Source organism: Salvelinus sp. IW2-2015, unplaced genomic scaffold (genome assembly GCF_002910315.2).
Source record: "Salvelinus sp. IW2-2015 unplaced genomic scaffold, ASM291031v2 Un_scaffold1802, whole genome shotgun sequence".
In the NCBI taxonomy this organism is placed as follows: domain Eukaryota; kingdom Metazoa; phylum Chordata; class Actinopteri; order Salmoniformes; family Salmonidae; genus Salvelinus; species Salvelinus sp. IW2-2015.
Window position 1 is genome coordinate 62952 of NW_019943175.1, and position 15850 is coordinate 78801.

Consider the following 15850-nt stretch of genomic DNA (forward strand, 5'->3'; position numbering starts at 1 on the left):
TTTTATTTAAAGTCCATGAGGAGAGGTAGATGTGGTATAGATATCCTGCCTGCCAGTTCTATTCATTCTGCCTCTAAGGTCATGTTAGACTTCTGTGAAAATCTGTCTGGTCAGTGTAGACCTGATTAATCCAGGATTTATCCACTATCCCACCAAGCAATCACCCTCTCTAATTTTAGACATTAATATGTTTCGCCCTTTCAGCTGAGTAATCTGAGAAGAGGAAGGCAAATGTGGTGGGTGTGTGTGCACGGCTGTCTAGCGTTGAATGAGTCAGAGGGAGATATTTGATCGTCCCCCCCCCTCTCACTGTGCACCCCCCCACACACTCTTATCCTGATATCAGCTGAATTCATGGTGTCATTAATAGCTGCCGGCCCCCCTCACTCCCTCCCTCCTTCTCGCTCCACTTCCTCTGCCCTAGTTGTTCTGTGCTTGTTGAAGCCGGTGACTATCTTTGGAAAATCTTGAATGCTTCAACAATCTAATGGATACGTAACTATCAATCATCTCCTGTTATCACTGAGTGATAGTGTGTGTATGGTGTATATTTCTGTTGTGACTGTGTATATTTCTGTTGACCTCCACATCCTTCTGTCTGTTTTCTCCTCTCCAGACTTGAACGTGTTACCATGGTGACCACTCACACACACATTACCCTGTCACTCCTGCTGTTCCACATTCTCCCGGCCACAACGACTCAGGTTGATGACCTCATCGATGACGTCATTGTCGCCACGGACCGTGGCAGAGTCCGGGGCACTCGGCTCCCCGTACCAGGTGGTGGATATGTCAGGGCATTCCTGGGAATTCCCTATGGGAACCCCCCCGTTGGGGAACTGCGTTTTCGCCCTCCTCAGCCTGCAGATGGGTGGACAGGGGTACTACACGCCACACGCTACCCCAACTCCTGCCTCCAACCCCAGGATACATTATTTCCTGGTAGGGATATGATTTCAAAACGATGACATAGGCTTGTATAGTAAACTGGCATAGATTACTACACCTACATGAATGTACAATATATGTTTGTGTGCCTTTAAACCTGTTGATGTTAGTGACAGGCTACAGTCATTGAGCACGGTTACACGTGATAATCCCATTATTGTGGATAATCATAATAATATAATAGTTAGATTAAAACATTTACATGGTTTTCAAGAAGAACGATCTCCCTAATAGTCCTGTTGACATGGACACGTCTGAAATCAGGCTACCTGATGGCATTCTGATAAATTCGGAAAATTGGCAGTTAAAAAAAACATTCTACCACAGCGAACTTGTTATTTTGGGGAAGTATGTTTGATTCTGAGTTCAGTCATATAAAATGTGTAGGTGAAAACTACTTCTAAGACGCGTACATACAGTTGTTCCCAACTCACTTCACTAGCGCTAAAGAGGGAGGCTCTCGGCTGGTGCTGGCACAGATCAAACACATCGCCGGAACGCCTAATAAGTTGTTTACATGTTCTAATAAGTCGAAGATCGCTGAGAAAACCAGGTGTTTTTATCAGCATACTTACATTTTGACCTTATGCCGATTTAAGATAAACAGAGTAATGTGTTTACATGACTATTGCATAATCTGGCTACGGCCACAATCAGTTTAATATAAAATTATTACTACGCATGTTGTCGTGGATATTCTAAAATAAGGATCTGAGTCAAAGTCAAACCAAGATTATTTTTRTCTGAGCTCAGAGTGAATAACAGGGCGTTCTAATAGGGCAGTTCCACACAGTTTCACAAGGTTAGTCACATACTCAGTTATGTGGACACATACAATTGAAATGTTCCATTATACTTCTCCCTTTTTTTAATCCCTGAACAATTTTTTAATACATTTTAAATGTAGCAAGCTTCTAAAGGAATAATATCCCYTAGTCCACCAATTCCTCCTTGTGTCATCGGTTGTGAGACTGAGTTTAAAACCTCCAACCCCTCACAAATCATATACACTTCTAACTTGCCAGTTTATGCTAATGATTAGATACAATCAWTTAAAGAAGGGATTCGTCTTCCAGAGCTGAAGGGTGAGGGGTTGGTGCCCAACTGGGCACTGGGTAAAGGTCAGACATCACTGTCTTTAGTAGAAAAGGGTAGGTCAGCTAATCCTTCACAACTGGATTCTGGCCCTGGGTCATGGCAAAAATTAACATTACATTTGMTCTTGGATTCGTTACCAGTTTTAAACACATATTGCAGCAACATTTTAGCATGAGAACAATAAACAGAATCAGTACAGTGACTAAAACAATGGATGGACACAGTTGCTTGATCCATCCTCCAAACGCGGAGACTATGGACAGTCTGTCTTTCCCACACAACCTTTACCTATAATACACCAGGTGGCCACCAGAAAACCCACAGTGGGGATAGGGGGATTACTACTATTKCCAGGACGTGAATAAGCATCACAGAGTTTGGGGGCTTTACAATGTCATGTCGTCTGGTCTCTTTTGGGGATAGGTGATAAAGGGCAGGAATGACATCACACTTAGGGTGTGATTCAGTCCCAGTGGGACCCCATACATGGAACTCCCTTGTATGGGGTCCCAGACCCAACATGACCTCTCACCAACTGCTGCTTTAGCCACAATGTTGGCTCTACTCAGAAAGAAATTGGGATGTTGTTGGGCTGGGGGGGGGGGGTCCTTCAATGCCCTCCTCTGCTGCTTCTAACATCTGGGCCTATACTCCAGGTCTGCATTGGTTCCTTAGGCTCGGGACCTTCTTCTATGATGACCATCTACTTCTGGGCCGCTACTCCGGGCCGGCGTCGGTCCCTTTGGCTCAAGACCTTGTCATGGAAATTCAAAACGTAAAGAGAAGAGAGACTATAGATTCTTCAAACAACAACTTTTTTTATAAGATTTGCAAAAATGGAGCGGCTAACAATCGCTGGAGTCCAACGAAGAGATTTGGTTCTTAGCTTTCATGAGCTTTCTTTTTTTACGTGGCAGTTAGCAGATGTGTGGAAACAGGGGCGGAACATAGTGTAAAAGGTGATCTGTTCCTTCTTGCAAGTTTCCACACAGCTACGTTCATGCAGATTGTGAGAACAGGATGTCACATGCTGCGGTTGCACCCGAACGGCTACTATTTGTACGCCAAGACTTATGACTAAGTCACACAAGACAAGTTTGCATCAGTAAAAAACACTGTAGAGTGTGTTCTTCTGGCATTTGACCAATAGAGAAGCTGAGAGTCATTGCTGCTAAGACACACAGAAACAGACAGACAGAAAATAAAATGGTGCAACGCAGTCCCGTGGCCATCTTCCCCTTCTGGGGTTGGAACTCTCCTACAGTGGGACCCGTGGATTCATAGTACGCAAGTATAAACACCATGGGACCACGCAGCCATCATACCGCTCATGAAGGAGACGCTTCTGTCTCCTAGAGATGAACGTACTTTGGTGCGAAAAGTGCAAATCAATCCCAGAACAACAGCAAAGGATCTTGTGAAGATTCTGGAAGAAAACAGGTACAAAACGATCTATATCCACAGTAAAACGCGTCCTATGTCGACATAAGCTGAAAGGCCGCTCAGCAGGGACGAAGACACTGCTCCAAAACCGCCATAATGAAGCCAGACTAACGTTTGCAACTGCACGTGGGGCAAAGATCGTACTTTTTGGAGAAATGTCCTCCTGTCTGTTGAACAAAAATAGAACTGTGGCCTAATGACCATCGTTTGTTGGAGGAAAAAGGGGAGGCTTGCAAGCTGAGGAACACCATCCCAACCGTGAAGCACGGGGTGGCAGCATCATGTTTGTGTGGTGCTTTGCTGCAGGAGGGACTGGTGCACTTCACATAATAGACGGCATCTAGAGGAGGAAATTATGTGGATAATTTGAGAAGAACTCAAGACATCAGTCAGGAAGTCAAAGCTTGGTCGCAAATGGGTCTTCCAAATGGACATTGACCCCAAGCATACTTCCAAAGTTGTGGCAAAACTGCTTAAGGACAACGGGTCAAGGTATTGGAGTGGCCTCACATAGCCCTGACCTGCATCCTGTAGACAATTTGTGGTCAGAGCTGAAAAAGTACATGCGAGCAAGAGGCCTACAACCTGACTCAGTTACACCATCTTGTCAGGAGAAATGGGCCAAATTTCACCCAACTTATTGTGGGGAGCTTGTGGAAGGCTCCCCGAAAAGTTTGACCCAAGTTAAACATTTAAAGGCAATGCTACCAAATACTAATTGAGTGTATGTAAACTTCTGACCACTGGGAATGTGATGAAATAATAAAGCTGAATAAATCATCCTAATAATTCTGACATTTCACTGTTAACATAAAGTGGTGATCCTAACTGACCTAATGACAGGACATTTTTACTAGAATTAAATGTCAGGAATTGAGTTTAAATGTTTTTAGCTAAGGTGTATTTAATCTTCCGACTTCAACTGTATATACATGTACAATATATGTTTTAAAACTTTTAATTAACTAGGGAAGTCAATTAAGAACAAGTCATTTTTTTACAAAGYCGGCCTACCCCGGCCAAACCCTCCCCTAACCCGGATGACGCTGGGCCAATTGTGCACCGCACTATGGGACTCCCGATCACGACTATTTGTGATACAGCCCGGGACCAAACCAGGGTTTGTAGTGACACACCTTAAACTGCTGTACCACTTGGGAGCCTTCACATGATCACCTACATGTTTCACACGACCTAGAAACCCTTTTGACTTTCACAYGGAAGATAGAGAACACCGTTTCACACCAATCTTGATAAGAATGAGATTGGGCAAGGACCACAAAGCCCCTACTCTCAACATCCCAATAATGGATAGCCCAAGCTACAATCCAGTGGGATTTCTGATTACCTCCCTCTCGTAAGACACGAAAAGATAAGGTTTCCCTAGAAGGAAACCTACCTAGACTCACTGGATTCTTACAAATGTTGAATTAGTTTCAGAAGCCACCTGCAAGACGAGCAGTCCACCCTCCCCTCACTTTGTGGTCTACTCACAATTTAGGGGCAGCTCTCTGTCTCTCCTTCTCGCCTTTCCGAATCCTAATTTGACCTATTGATAAATTATCCAACCCAAATTTAGAATGACAGTCCTTAGTGCTTCACGTTGGTTCTATCACTTTAATATAAGACCCTCAACTTAGCACACGCCGATACTGGCAGAATGTGCATTTATATTGATATACAGTATATTCATCTTATATTTCTAGCATTACATTTTTTCATCACATCAACCATTTGTGCTAACGAGAGATTGGTATCTCAATGCATTCTTAGTCTAAATTACTGTAAACTTTACAGGGTTCATACCTCCACAATCAACCTGATACACCAAATAAACCATTTTAGACAAGCCTAAATCAATTAAGGGTACGGTTTACCACCCTCCTCCTTCACGGTACTCATTCTTCTGGCGTGTCTTCACATGTTCTTCTTCAGACAGCTTTAAAGTTCGTCTTCCCATTGGCACCAATGTTCAAAGTGGATGGCCCTTCATAATGTCCCATTTTCCCAAGCATACGAATCTCTCACCTGAGCTGCCTTTGCATATATCAATTTGCATGTTTAACAAAGCGCGCTAGGGGACTGGTAATTCCCCCTTTGGACACTACTCACATTGTGATTAATGCATCCCAAAAACACATGTGAAATCAAAATAACAAATACAATTGGAATTACGACCTTTGATAACTCCCGTTTAACCAATCGACATTGGATATTCACTGTTTGCTTCACATTCATTTTTATTGGTTATTAATCTTATCATTTACATTCTAAGAAATAGCAATCCTCAGGATCCACTATTCCTCCTGTCAAAAGGGTTAGTCATTCACCCTTATTCTCTCATACATGTTCAACACCCCACTGTTCAGTATTCAACTTTCACTTCTCTATTTTCACTACCCATAGCTCTCAGGCTACATAGACATTTATTGTATGCCTGTTTTCACTACCCGTAGATCTCAGGCTACATAGACATTTATTGTATGCCTGTTTTCACTACCCGTAGCTCTCAGGATACATAGACATTTATCTTATGCCTACAAACAGTAATGTCAACGGGGCTCTCACTAGCCCTGCCAAGTCCACTCTCTGGGATTTAGGATCCTTGTCACTACTTTTACTTTCACTACAAATTAATTTAAATTGACTTGCCGAAGTTTAGTGGGTTGTAAATTGACTTACTGAAATTCAGTGGGTTGTCATGTTCAGATTCGTGAATGTGGTGAGTTCCCCCAGGCAGTCATCAGTGTAGGTCTGGTCAGGGCGGGTCCATGTCATCTTTGGTTGGACAGGAATTTCTCTCACGCAAACAGTGACACCGGTGTCTCCTTCGCATACCTTCACTGATGCTCTCCCCATACACAATCCCACATCCAAGTCCGTGACGCCATTTAAAATTGGTCCACAGGCATTACATTTACATTTAAGTCATTTAGCAGACGRTCTTATCCAGAGCYACTTACAAATTGGAAAGTTCATACATATTCATCCTGGTCCCCCCGTGGGGAATGAACCCACAACCCTGGCGTTGCAAGCGCCATGCTCTACCAACTGAGCCACACGGGACCATCACACTATGCGGTAGAGAATGCTACTTCTAGGAATGCACAATTCCTCTTTACTTAGCGCCCGCATCGACAATAATTTTTTACAATGTAAACGTACTCAATGTTGTTTTGTAATCAAGTCATTATCTACACGTACTTGACTCTGACTTCCTTACTCCCAGGGTTCCGTGGAGCTGAGATGTGGAACCCCAACACCAAGATGAGTGAAGACTGTCTCTACCTCAACATATGGACTCCTCCCCCTTTGTTTAAGAGAGAGGACCCTAAACATTACAAGAGCTCCTCCCCTGGTTCCTCATTGGCTCCTGTCATGGTGTGGATATACGGAGGCGGGTTCACTACAGGCACCGCCTCCCTAGACCTGTATGACGGACAATTCCTTAGCCAATCAGAAGGCGTCGTGGTGGTGTCTATGAACTACAGGTTGTCCTGGCACAATATAATTAGACTAACGTACTTATTTGAGCTTCATGTTTTAAAAATACACCGATAATAACGTTTGTTTTCATTGGACACAGGCTCGGCCCATTGGGTTTCCTGTCTCTTCCTGAGAGCGAGGGTGTCCGTGGTAACGCTGGAATGCTGGACCAGCGCTTGGCTCTGTACTGGGTAGCCAATAACATTGCTGCCTTCGGTGGCGACCCTTCAAAGGTTACTCAGCTTTTTTCTATTAATCTTTTTTTGTTGTTATTCTTTGTTTTACCATGTTTAGTTTTTCTCTGTTTTTATGTTGTTGTCAGGTGACGTTGTTTGGGGAAAGTGCTGGCTCTGCGTCTGTAGGTCTCCATCTCCTCTCCCCTGGCAGCCATGGTCTGTTCAACAGGGCAATACTACAGAGTGGTTCTCCTAACACTCCATGGGCTGTCATGACTCAACAGCAGGCCTGGAACAGGTCCCTGTCCCTGGGTAGGCTGCTGGGTTGTCCCCTGGCACCTCTGGCTGTCCTGGAGCAGTGTCTACAGAAAGCCCATCCAGAGGATATAATCAAGCAGCAGTATAACGTCCTGTCTCTCCCCACACTCCTAGCATTACCATTCACCCCCTCTGTCGACCAAAACTTCCTACCAGACATGCCAGAGGTGTGTATGAATTTATGGTTGCTTGTTTTGGGCCCAAAGGCACTGAACAATGAAGCAGTTGAATCCTGTATATATTTCCAATGGCATAATGTCATAATCTCTAATATTCTTTATCTGGTCGTATAGGTTCTGCTCCGGACGGGACACTTCCTGAAGACAGAGGTGCTGATTGGTTTGAACCAAGATGAGGGGACCTACTTCCTGGTTTACGGGGCACCAGGATATGACATAACTAGCCAGAGCCTGATCAGCAGGGAGAACTTCCTGAAAGGGGTGGACCTAGTGTTGCCGGGATTCAGTGATGTCACAAGGGAGACAGCCATCTTCCAGTACACTGATTGGACGGATGAGAATAGTGGGATGAATAATCGTGATTTGCTTGGGCGAATGTTGGGAGACCGTGATTTTAACTGCCCTGTGCTGGAGTTTGCCCAGAGGTAAGGACAACATATCAAAGAGTTCCACAAAGCTCTAATGCAGGACTGTCCAATCCTGTTTCTTGAGAGATACCCCTTTGTACGTTTTTAATCCAACCCCAGTTGTAACTAACCTGCTTCAGTTCATCAACCAGGTAATTATTAGACTCAAGTGCATTAGATTAGGGTTCGCATGAAAACGTACAGGATGTTAACTCTCTAGGAACATGGTTGGAGAGCCCAGCTCTAATGTTTGCACAAATACTGCATGTACAGCAATGTGTTAATTACATGCAATGTTGAGTTATGTAGTTAGTATCTGGCCCCCTCTGCTCAGTTTGTAATGAACTCACCAATCATTACCATACCTGCCCCCAGGTACACAGAACATGGGGGTAAGGCCCACCTCTTCCTGTTTGATCACCACTCCTCCACCAATCCCTGGCCAGCATGGATGGGCGTGATGCACGGCTATGAGATTGAGTTTGTCTTTGGAATGCCGCTGAACAGAACCCTGGGATACCTGGAGGAGGAAGTGGTCATGAGCAGGAGGATGATGAAGTACTGGGCCAACATGGCTAGGACCGGGTGAGATTTATTTTACCTTTATTTAACTAGGCAAGTCAGTTAAGAACAWWTTCTTATTTTCAATGACAGCCTAGGAACAGTGGGTTAACTGCCTTGTTCAAGGGCAGAACAACATATTTTTACCTTGTCAGCTCAGGGATTTGATCTTGCAACCTTTCAGGTTACTAGTCCAACGCTCTAACCACTAGGCTACCTGCTGCCCCAATGAGATAGACCTCATATATGAGATAGACCTCATATAGACATGGCTAGGACCTGGTGAGACTTCATATAGATATTATATAGAGTCTGGGACCAGGTGAGACATCAAAGAGATTARGCATATAAGACCATATACTTATTTTAAAAGGCACATGACAGTCCGCTTGGACTGACATATTGAGACCTAGGTCTCTTTTACAAATATGCCCTGTATATATACCTTAAGTATACACATTATACTCAACATATACAGTACCAGTCAAAAGATTGGACTCATCCAATCATTCCAGGGGTTTTCTGTATTTTTACTATTTTCTACATTGTAGAATAATAGTGAAGACATCAAAACTATGAAATAACATATATGGAATCATGTAGTAACCAAAAAAGTGTTAAACAAATCAACATAGATTTTATATTTGAGATATTTTAAAGTAGCCACCCTTTGTCTTGATGACAGCTTTGCACACTGTTGGCATTCTCTCAACCAGCCTTATGACGCGGTRATTGAGTCGCTGAAAGGTCGCTGGGGCCCCATGGAGCCCAAAAGGAAGAACCCGGTAGTGCTATAGCCCCCTGGGGTGGAGAAGGCCTTCTTCTCCCGGGAGGCCGCTGCTAGCAGCACCTGCCAGTACCCCTTCGTCAGGTCCAAGGTGCTGACGTATCTCGCCATCCCCAAGCGGTCGATCAGTTCGTCCACCCGGGGCTTGGGGTAGGTGTCGAATTTACTGACCTCGTTCAGGCCCCGAAAGTCATTGCAGAACTGGACGGTTCTGTCCGGTTTCAGTATCGGCACTATAGGTCTTGACCACTCACTGTGGGACTCCTCAATTACCCCCACCTCTAGCATTGTTGCCACTTCCCGCTGGACCACAGCCATTGGACTTCTGGTATCCGGTATGGCCGTATACACCTTTTTTCTCCTGGATATGTGGATATGATGTTCCACGAGATCCGTGCATCCCGTCACCTCGGAGAACGCGGCAGTATTCTGCTGGACCAACTCTCTGAGCTCTTGTCGTTGGGTCGGGCTCAGGTCTTCCCCCATGGCAACTTTGACAGAGGGTGGGCTCTGCTGTGGCCGGGTCCATGTTACACACAGTGCCACTCGTGCGTGCCACATCTTCAGTAAATTCACATGGTAAAGTTGGAGGGGTTTGCCGTCATCCTTTCCCTCATCTCCTCCACCTGTCCCAGCACACTGCGAAGGGGGGTCGTTGTCTCCTCCCAGACCTCCTTGGCTATGTCCAGCAGTCCGCGGGGCCAACGGCCATTCAGGAGCTTAAAGATGGAGAACCCAGTGGACGCTTGGTTTACCTCGTGTACTGCAAACATGGTCCCAGTTCCTCCCGTCTCTCTCGAAGAKCTTCTTTAGCATCTATTTTAGGGTCTTATTGAAGCGTTCGACTAGCCCTTCCATTTGTYAATGATGCACACTGGTCCTCACCTGTTTGATTCGTAATATATTGCAGACATCTTTCATCACAAGASACATGAATGCGGTGCCCTGGTCCGTCAGGATTTCCTGCGGAAGACCCACCTGGCTGAATAAATGTGATGCCTTTCGCTGCTGTGTGCGTAACGGTATTACCTCAGGAAACCAGGTGGCGTAAGCCAAGGTTACCTGYATGTATTGGTGTCCCTTCGCGGTCTTCACCAATGGACTCACCAGATGCATCGCCACCCGCTCAAACGGCACCCCTATAATGAGCAAGGGAACCAACAGGTATCTATAATGTGCCCWCTGAGCTGTGATCTGGCACTCCAGGCAGGTACGTCAGTAGTCCTCCACGGCGTGCTTGACTCCAGGGCCAGTGGAACCAATTCCCGATCCGCTCCCTGGTTTTCTCCATCCCCAGGTGTGCCCCAAGCAAGTGGGTGTGGGCAAGGTGCTAGACAGTCCTKACATAGTGGCTGGGTTTGAGAAACAAGTCTTTTGTCTCCCCATCGTGCTTTACTACCTGACACAATAAACAATGCTTGATGGCGAAGTGGGGGTAGCGCCACTCACTTACCCCAGGTAACAGTACGCCATCCACCACAATCACCTGMCCCCTCGCGTTCTTGAGATRGGGGTCTTCTAACTGGGCTGTCCGGAACTGACCCATAAAGATTCCCGTGTGGTGAGTTCTGTCTGGTGCCTCCACCTCCATAAAGGGGAGSCTGAGGTCTTCCTCGAACGATGGCTCGCTTCCCAGAGTGGGGTCGTCTCCCTCCTCCGGGTCCGAATCAGGCACAGTGGACACCTCTCAAGGTGGGGCGTCCTTTTTCCTCTCCTTCCTACCTCGCGTGCGTGCCTCCCCAGGTCTCTCCTCCACAGCGCCTGGAAGAGAGGTCAATCTCTACCATGGAGAATGCAAACAGGCAGGTAAGGAACAGCCACCACAAGCATCTGGCACTCCCCCCTTGGGTTGGTTATCCACACTGGCACGATTGGGTACCTCTTCGTATCCCCGTGTACACAGGACACTCTGAGCTCTACGGACATTTCCTTTGACCTCATGGCTTGGTTTTTGCTCTGACATGCACTGTCAACTGTGGGACCTTATATAGACACGATTAGACACGATTAACCTGAGCTCAACTTCGAGTCTTTAAACAAAGGGTCTGAATACTTATGTAAATAAGGTTTTTCTGGTTTGTTTTATACATTTGCAAACATTTCTAAAAATCAGTTTTTCTTTTGTCATTGATGAGTATTTTATTTGATCCATTTTAGAATTAGGCTGTAACGTAACAAAATGTGGAAAAAGTAAAGGAGTCTGAATACTTTCTGAATGCACTGTACATACATCCTAACATACAAACATTATAATAGAAAAACGATATGAGGTTTAAGTCAGTGTAAAATTACTCTCATGGTTTACTTACATAATTGGTTGGTTGTTGTGTTTTCCCTGGCAGGAACCCAAGCATAGAGGAAGGGGATTGGCCACTTTTCACCGTGGACCAACAGGAATACATCACCCTAAACTCATCCCCTCCACARACACAAAAGAGGCTTGCAGCTCATCAATGCCAGTTCTGGAACAACTTCCTCCCCAAACTGCAGGACGTCACTGGTGAGAACACAAGCAGGCACAAACATGCGCAAGTGTGACGGCCTTSTCAGGCCGCATCTCAAAAATATCCTTTCTTCTTTTGCACACTAACCTTGCACATAGCGGTCCAAGGATTGAGTGATGCTGCATCAGGTCCATCCAGGGGCCTCTGGTGCCTAAACTAGCCTGTGGAGGTGCACCATGGCTGGGTTGGCCCAGGCTCAAGCTCCCCCTCTTCTTCAAAAATGCTGGAGGCCTTAGTGCAAGTCGGTTCAGTCTCCATTTCACAGAGCTCCAACTGTGGAGGGTGAATAACACTCTCTCTCCACTGCACTTCATTTATTAGACACACACATCGGGCTCATTATACAAACAGAATCTGTGGCCTCCCCGGTTTGAAACTCATGATGCGGGTGTGCATGTGTATGAGGTGCAACCCATGGGGGAATTTTCAGCTCAAGATAATTTTGTCATTAAACTACTTGGTCAAAGATAACTCATCGGAATTGTTTTATTTAGGAAGCCTTTTAGATTCACTTGCGTTATTTCATTGTTTAGGCTTTTTGAAAGACTACAGTATTGTGTAGATATGAGGTTGATTTCTAAATGGAGGCTGAGTTTTCTAACTGTCTGTTTGTTTGGTGAGTTCAATGCAAAATACCATTTACTTTTAGTTGGTTAGGTTTTCTTTCATCCTGAGAGATAAAAGCTGATAGCTTAACATTGTTTTGGAGTTGTGTGTGTGTGTGTGTGTGTGTGTGTGTGTGTGTGTGGGTGTGTTTTGTGGTTTGTCTCTGCACAACACAAAGCTGACAAACACACAAACACACATTGAGAGACAAAGATATGTATAGATCCCTTTTACAAGGTTGAGGACTCCTGTCTGGTGTGTGTGTGTGTATTTGATTGGAGCAGGACATTGGAGACCCCGGCCTTTGTGATTTGGGAAAGCGTGATTGATTTTGACGCTGAGATGGAGTCTAATTCCTGTGCACAGATTCCACTGTTTGTTTTGCTTCGTTGCACAGAATGGCACAAAAAAAATGTTTTCTCTGTCTTAATTTGTTGCACACACACACACACACACACACACACACACACACACACACACACACACCTCCTGATGTTCAGAGGTGGTTGATGCCAGCACAATGTTGTTGCCATTGTCATTTGCAGTGTTAGTTATGGTTGGCTTTGTCCTAAGTCTATTAGATGGGGGTGAGCATTGCATTCAAAAGATATAGCAAAGCATGAACAGAGTGAACAATGTGAATGACAAAGAACTTTGGAAATTATCGCATATTGGGAAAAGCAAGAGGCAAATATTTTTGTAAGGGTCAAAGGTAAAAACACCAATTTGGCATTAATACGTGTTTTATTGGAATAATGTGTATGGTGTCGATGCCTAATCATTAACTTTCCTCATTAGCTGTCCCTTTACTAACAAACAGAAAGTCTCTCAACTCTCGCTCTCTCGCTTGCTCTCTCGGTCTCCCTCTCACTGTTTCTTTCTCTAGGTTGCTAGGTGATGAGTGTTCTTTAGGTCTGGTAATGTGACATGGTGAGTGTTTCTTTAGTTCTGTAATGTGACATGGTGAGTGTTCTTTAGGTCTGGTAATGTGACATGGTGAGTGTTCTTTAGTCTGGTAATGTGACATGGTGAGTGTTCTTTAGGTCTGGTAATGTGACATGGTGAGTGTTTTTAGGTCTGGTAACGTGACAAGGTGAGTGTCTTTAGTCTGGTACAGTGACATGGTGAGTGTTTTTAGGTCTGGTAATGTGACATGGTGAGTGTTCTTTAGGTCTGGTAACGTGACATGTGAGTGTTCTTTAGTCTGGTAACGTGACAAGGTGAGTGTTCTTTTGTCTGGTAACGTGACAAGGTGAGTGTTCTTAACAAATTCTAGTTGTTCTTAATTAGAACAAAAAAGTTGTTGCATTCGTCAGTCAGACAATCGAATCCGCCAACAGAGGAGAAAGGCATTGAAGAACCAGCGGAGACCAACTGAGTGGAAGTCCAAAGAAAGCAATGAGTGGATCCGATCCTGGTTAAACTTGAGACAAGGCTACAAAGCACACTTTTAAAATCAACAAAACAAACAGAGTAAATACACTTCGGAACTGAGGTTGAACACATCCTCATTCGTGTCTCCATCACAACCCCACTTTTGCACTGATGCTGGCTATTTAATTTTTCAACAATTGTTTACAGACAGATTTTTTCACTTATAATTCACTGTATCACAATTCCAGTGGGTCAGAAGTTTACATACGCTAAGTTGACTGTGCCTTTAAACAGCTTGGAAATTCCAGGAAATGATTGTCATGGCTTTAGAAGCTTCTGATAGGCTAATTGACATCATTCGACTCAATTGGAGGTGTACCTGTGGATGTATTTCAAGGCCTACCTTCAAACTCAGTGCCTCTTTGGGAAAATCAAAAGAAATCAGCCAAGATGTTGTTGACCTCCACAAGTCTGGTTCACTTGGGAGCAATTTCCAAAATGCCTGAAAGTACCAGTTCATCCCGTACAAACAATATAAGTACAAGTTTAAACACCATGAGACCACACAGCTGTCATACCGCTCAAGAAGGAGACGCGTTCTGTCTCCTAGAGATGAACATATTTTTGTGCGAAAAGTCAAATCAATCCCAGAACAACAGCAAAGGGACCTTGTGAAGATGCTGGAGGAAACAGGTACAAAAGTATATATATCCACAGTGAACCGAGACCTTTGTCGACATAACCTGAAAGGCCGCTCAGCAAGGAAGAAGCCACTGCTCCAAAACCGCCTATAAAAGCAGACTACGGTTTCAACTGCAATGGGAACAAAGATCGTACTTTTTGGAGAATTGTCCTCTGGTCTGATGAAACAAAAATAGAACTGTTTGGTCATAATGACCATCATTTTGTTAGGAGGAAAAAGTGGGAGGCTTGCAAGCCGAAGAACACCATCCCAACCGTGAAAGCACGGGGGTGGCAGCATTATGTTGTGGGGGTGCTTTGCTGCAGGAGGGACTGGTGCACTTCACAAAATGATGGTTCATGAGGGAGGAAAATTTGTGATATTTGAAGCAACATCTAAGACATCAGTAGGAAGTTAAGCTTGTTGCAATGGGTCTTCCAAATGAACAATGACCCCAAGATCATCAGTAGACAATCATATGAGTGGCATCACAAGCTACTAATAGAATTGTTACTGTCAATGGGTCTCAATGAACAATGACCCAAGCATACTTCCAAAGTTGTTGCAAAATGCTTAAGGACAATAATTCACCTAACCTATTGTGGGAACCTTGTGGAAGGTTCCCTGAAACGTTTGACCCAAGTTAAACAATTCAAAGGCAATGCCACCAAATACTAAGGTCTGGTAATGTGATGTAAACTTCTGACCACTGGGAATGTGATGAAAGAAATAAAAGCTTAAATAAATATTCTCTCTACTGTTATTCTGACGTTTCACATTCTTAAAATAAAGCGGTGATCCTAACTGACCTAAGACAAGGAATTCTTACTAGGTTAAATGTCAGGAATTGTGAAAAAAATGTTTTAATAGATGTATTTGCTAGGTGTATGTAAACTTCCGACTTCAAGTGTAGATTCCTTATATAGTGTAAAGCAATCCATAAGTTCTAGTATGGTAACATGAATAAGTATATTTCAAGCTAGAACCATAACAGTCCCTCCTTTTTTAATAGTAATTCCTGTTCAACATTATATACGTACACTTTGAAATTACTTATAATGAACAGGAAAAACATGATTAATATTCTCTGTTGATTTATATGTTTTATACCGCTGAGACGTGACCTATAATCACACTATGTGCACTCTTATTTACTCTCCTTTTACTGATAACGGATAATGAATTGTGTCAGGACTTGTGTAATACTGAGTTTAAGTGTATTTGGCTCAGGTGTATGTAAACTTKCGACTTCAAKTGTACAATGCATCTCTGTGGCTAAGT

The 15850-nt window shown here is 44.2% G+C and overlaps 1 protein-coding gene across 1 annotated transcript; it reads left to right on the forward strand.

Annotated features, from left to right (window-relative positions):
* The first annotated feature begins 352 nt into the window (after window positions 1-352).
* On the forward strand, window positions 353-12024 carry LOC112072018 (cholinesterase-like). The gene is made up of 7 exons (XM_024139422.1): window positions 353-942; window positions 6719-6980; window positions 7076-7208; window positions 7298-7636; window positions 7763-8073; window positions 8431-8640; window positions 11746-12024. Exons 1-7 carry the CDS (start codon window positions 633-635, stop codon window positions 11939-11941), a joined length of 1761 nt encoding a protein of 586 aa, XP_023995190.1. The 5' UTR covers window positions 353-632; the 3' UTR covers window positions 11942-12024.
* The last annotated feature ends 3826 nt before the right edge of the window (window positions 12025-15850 follow it).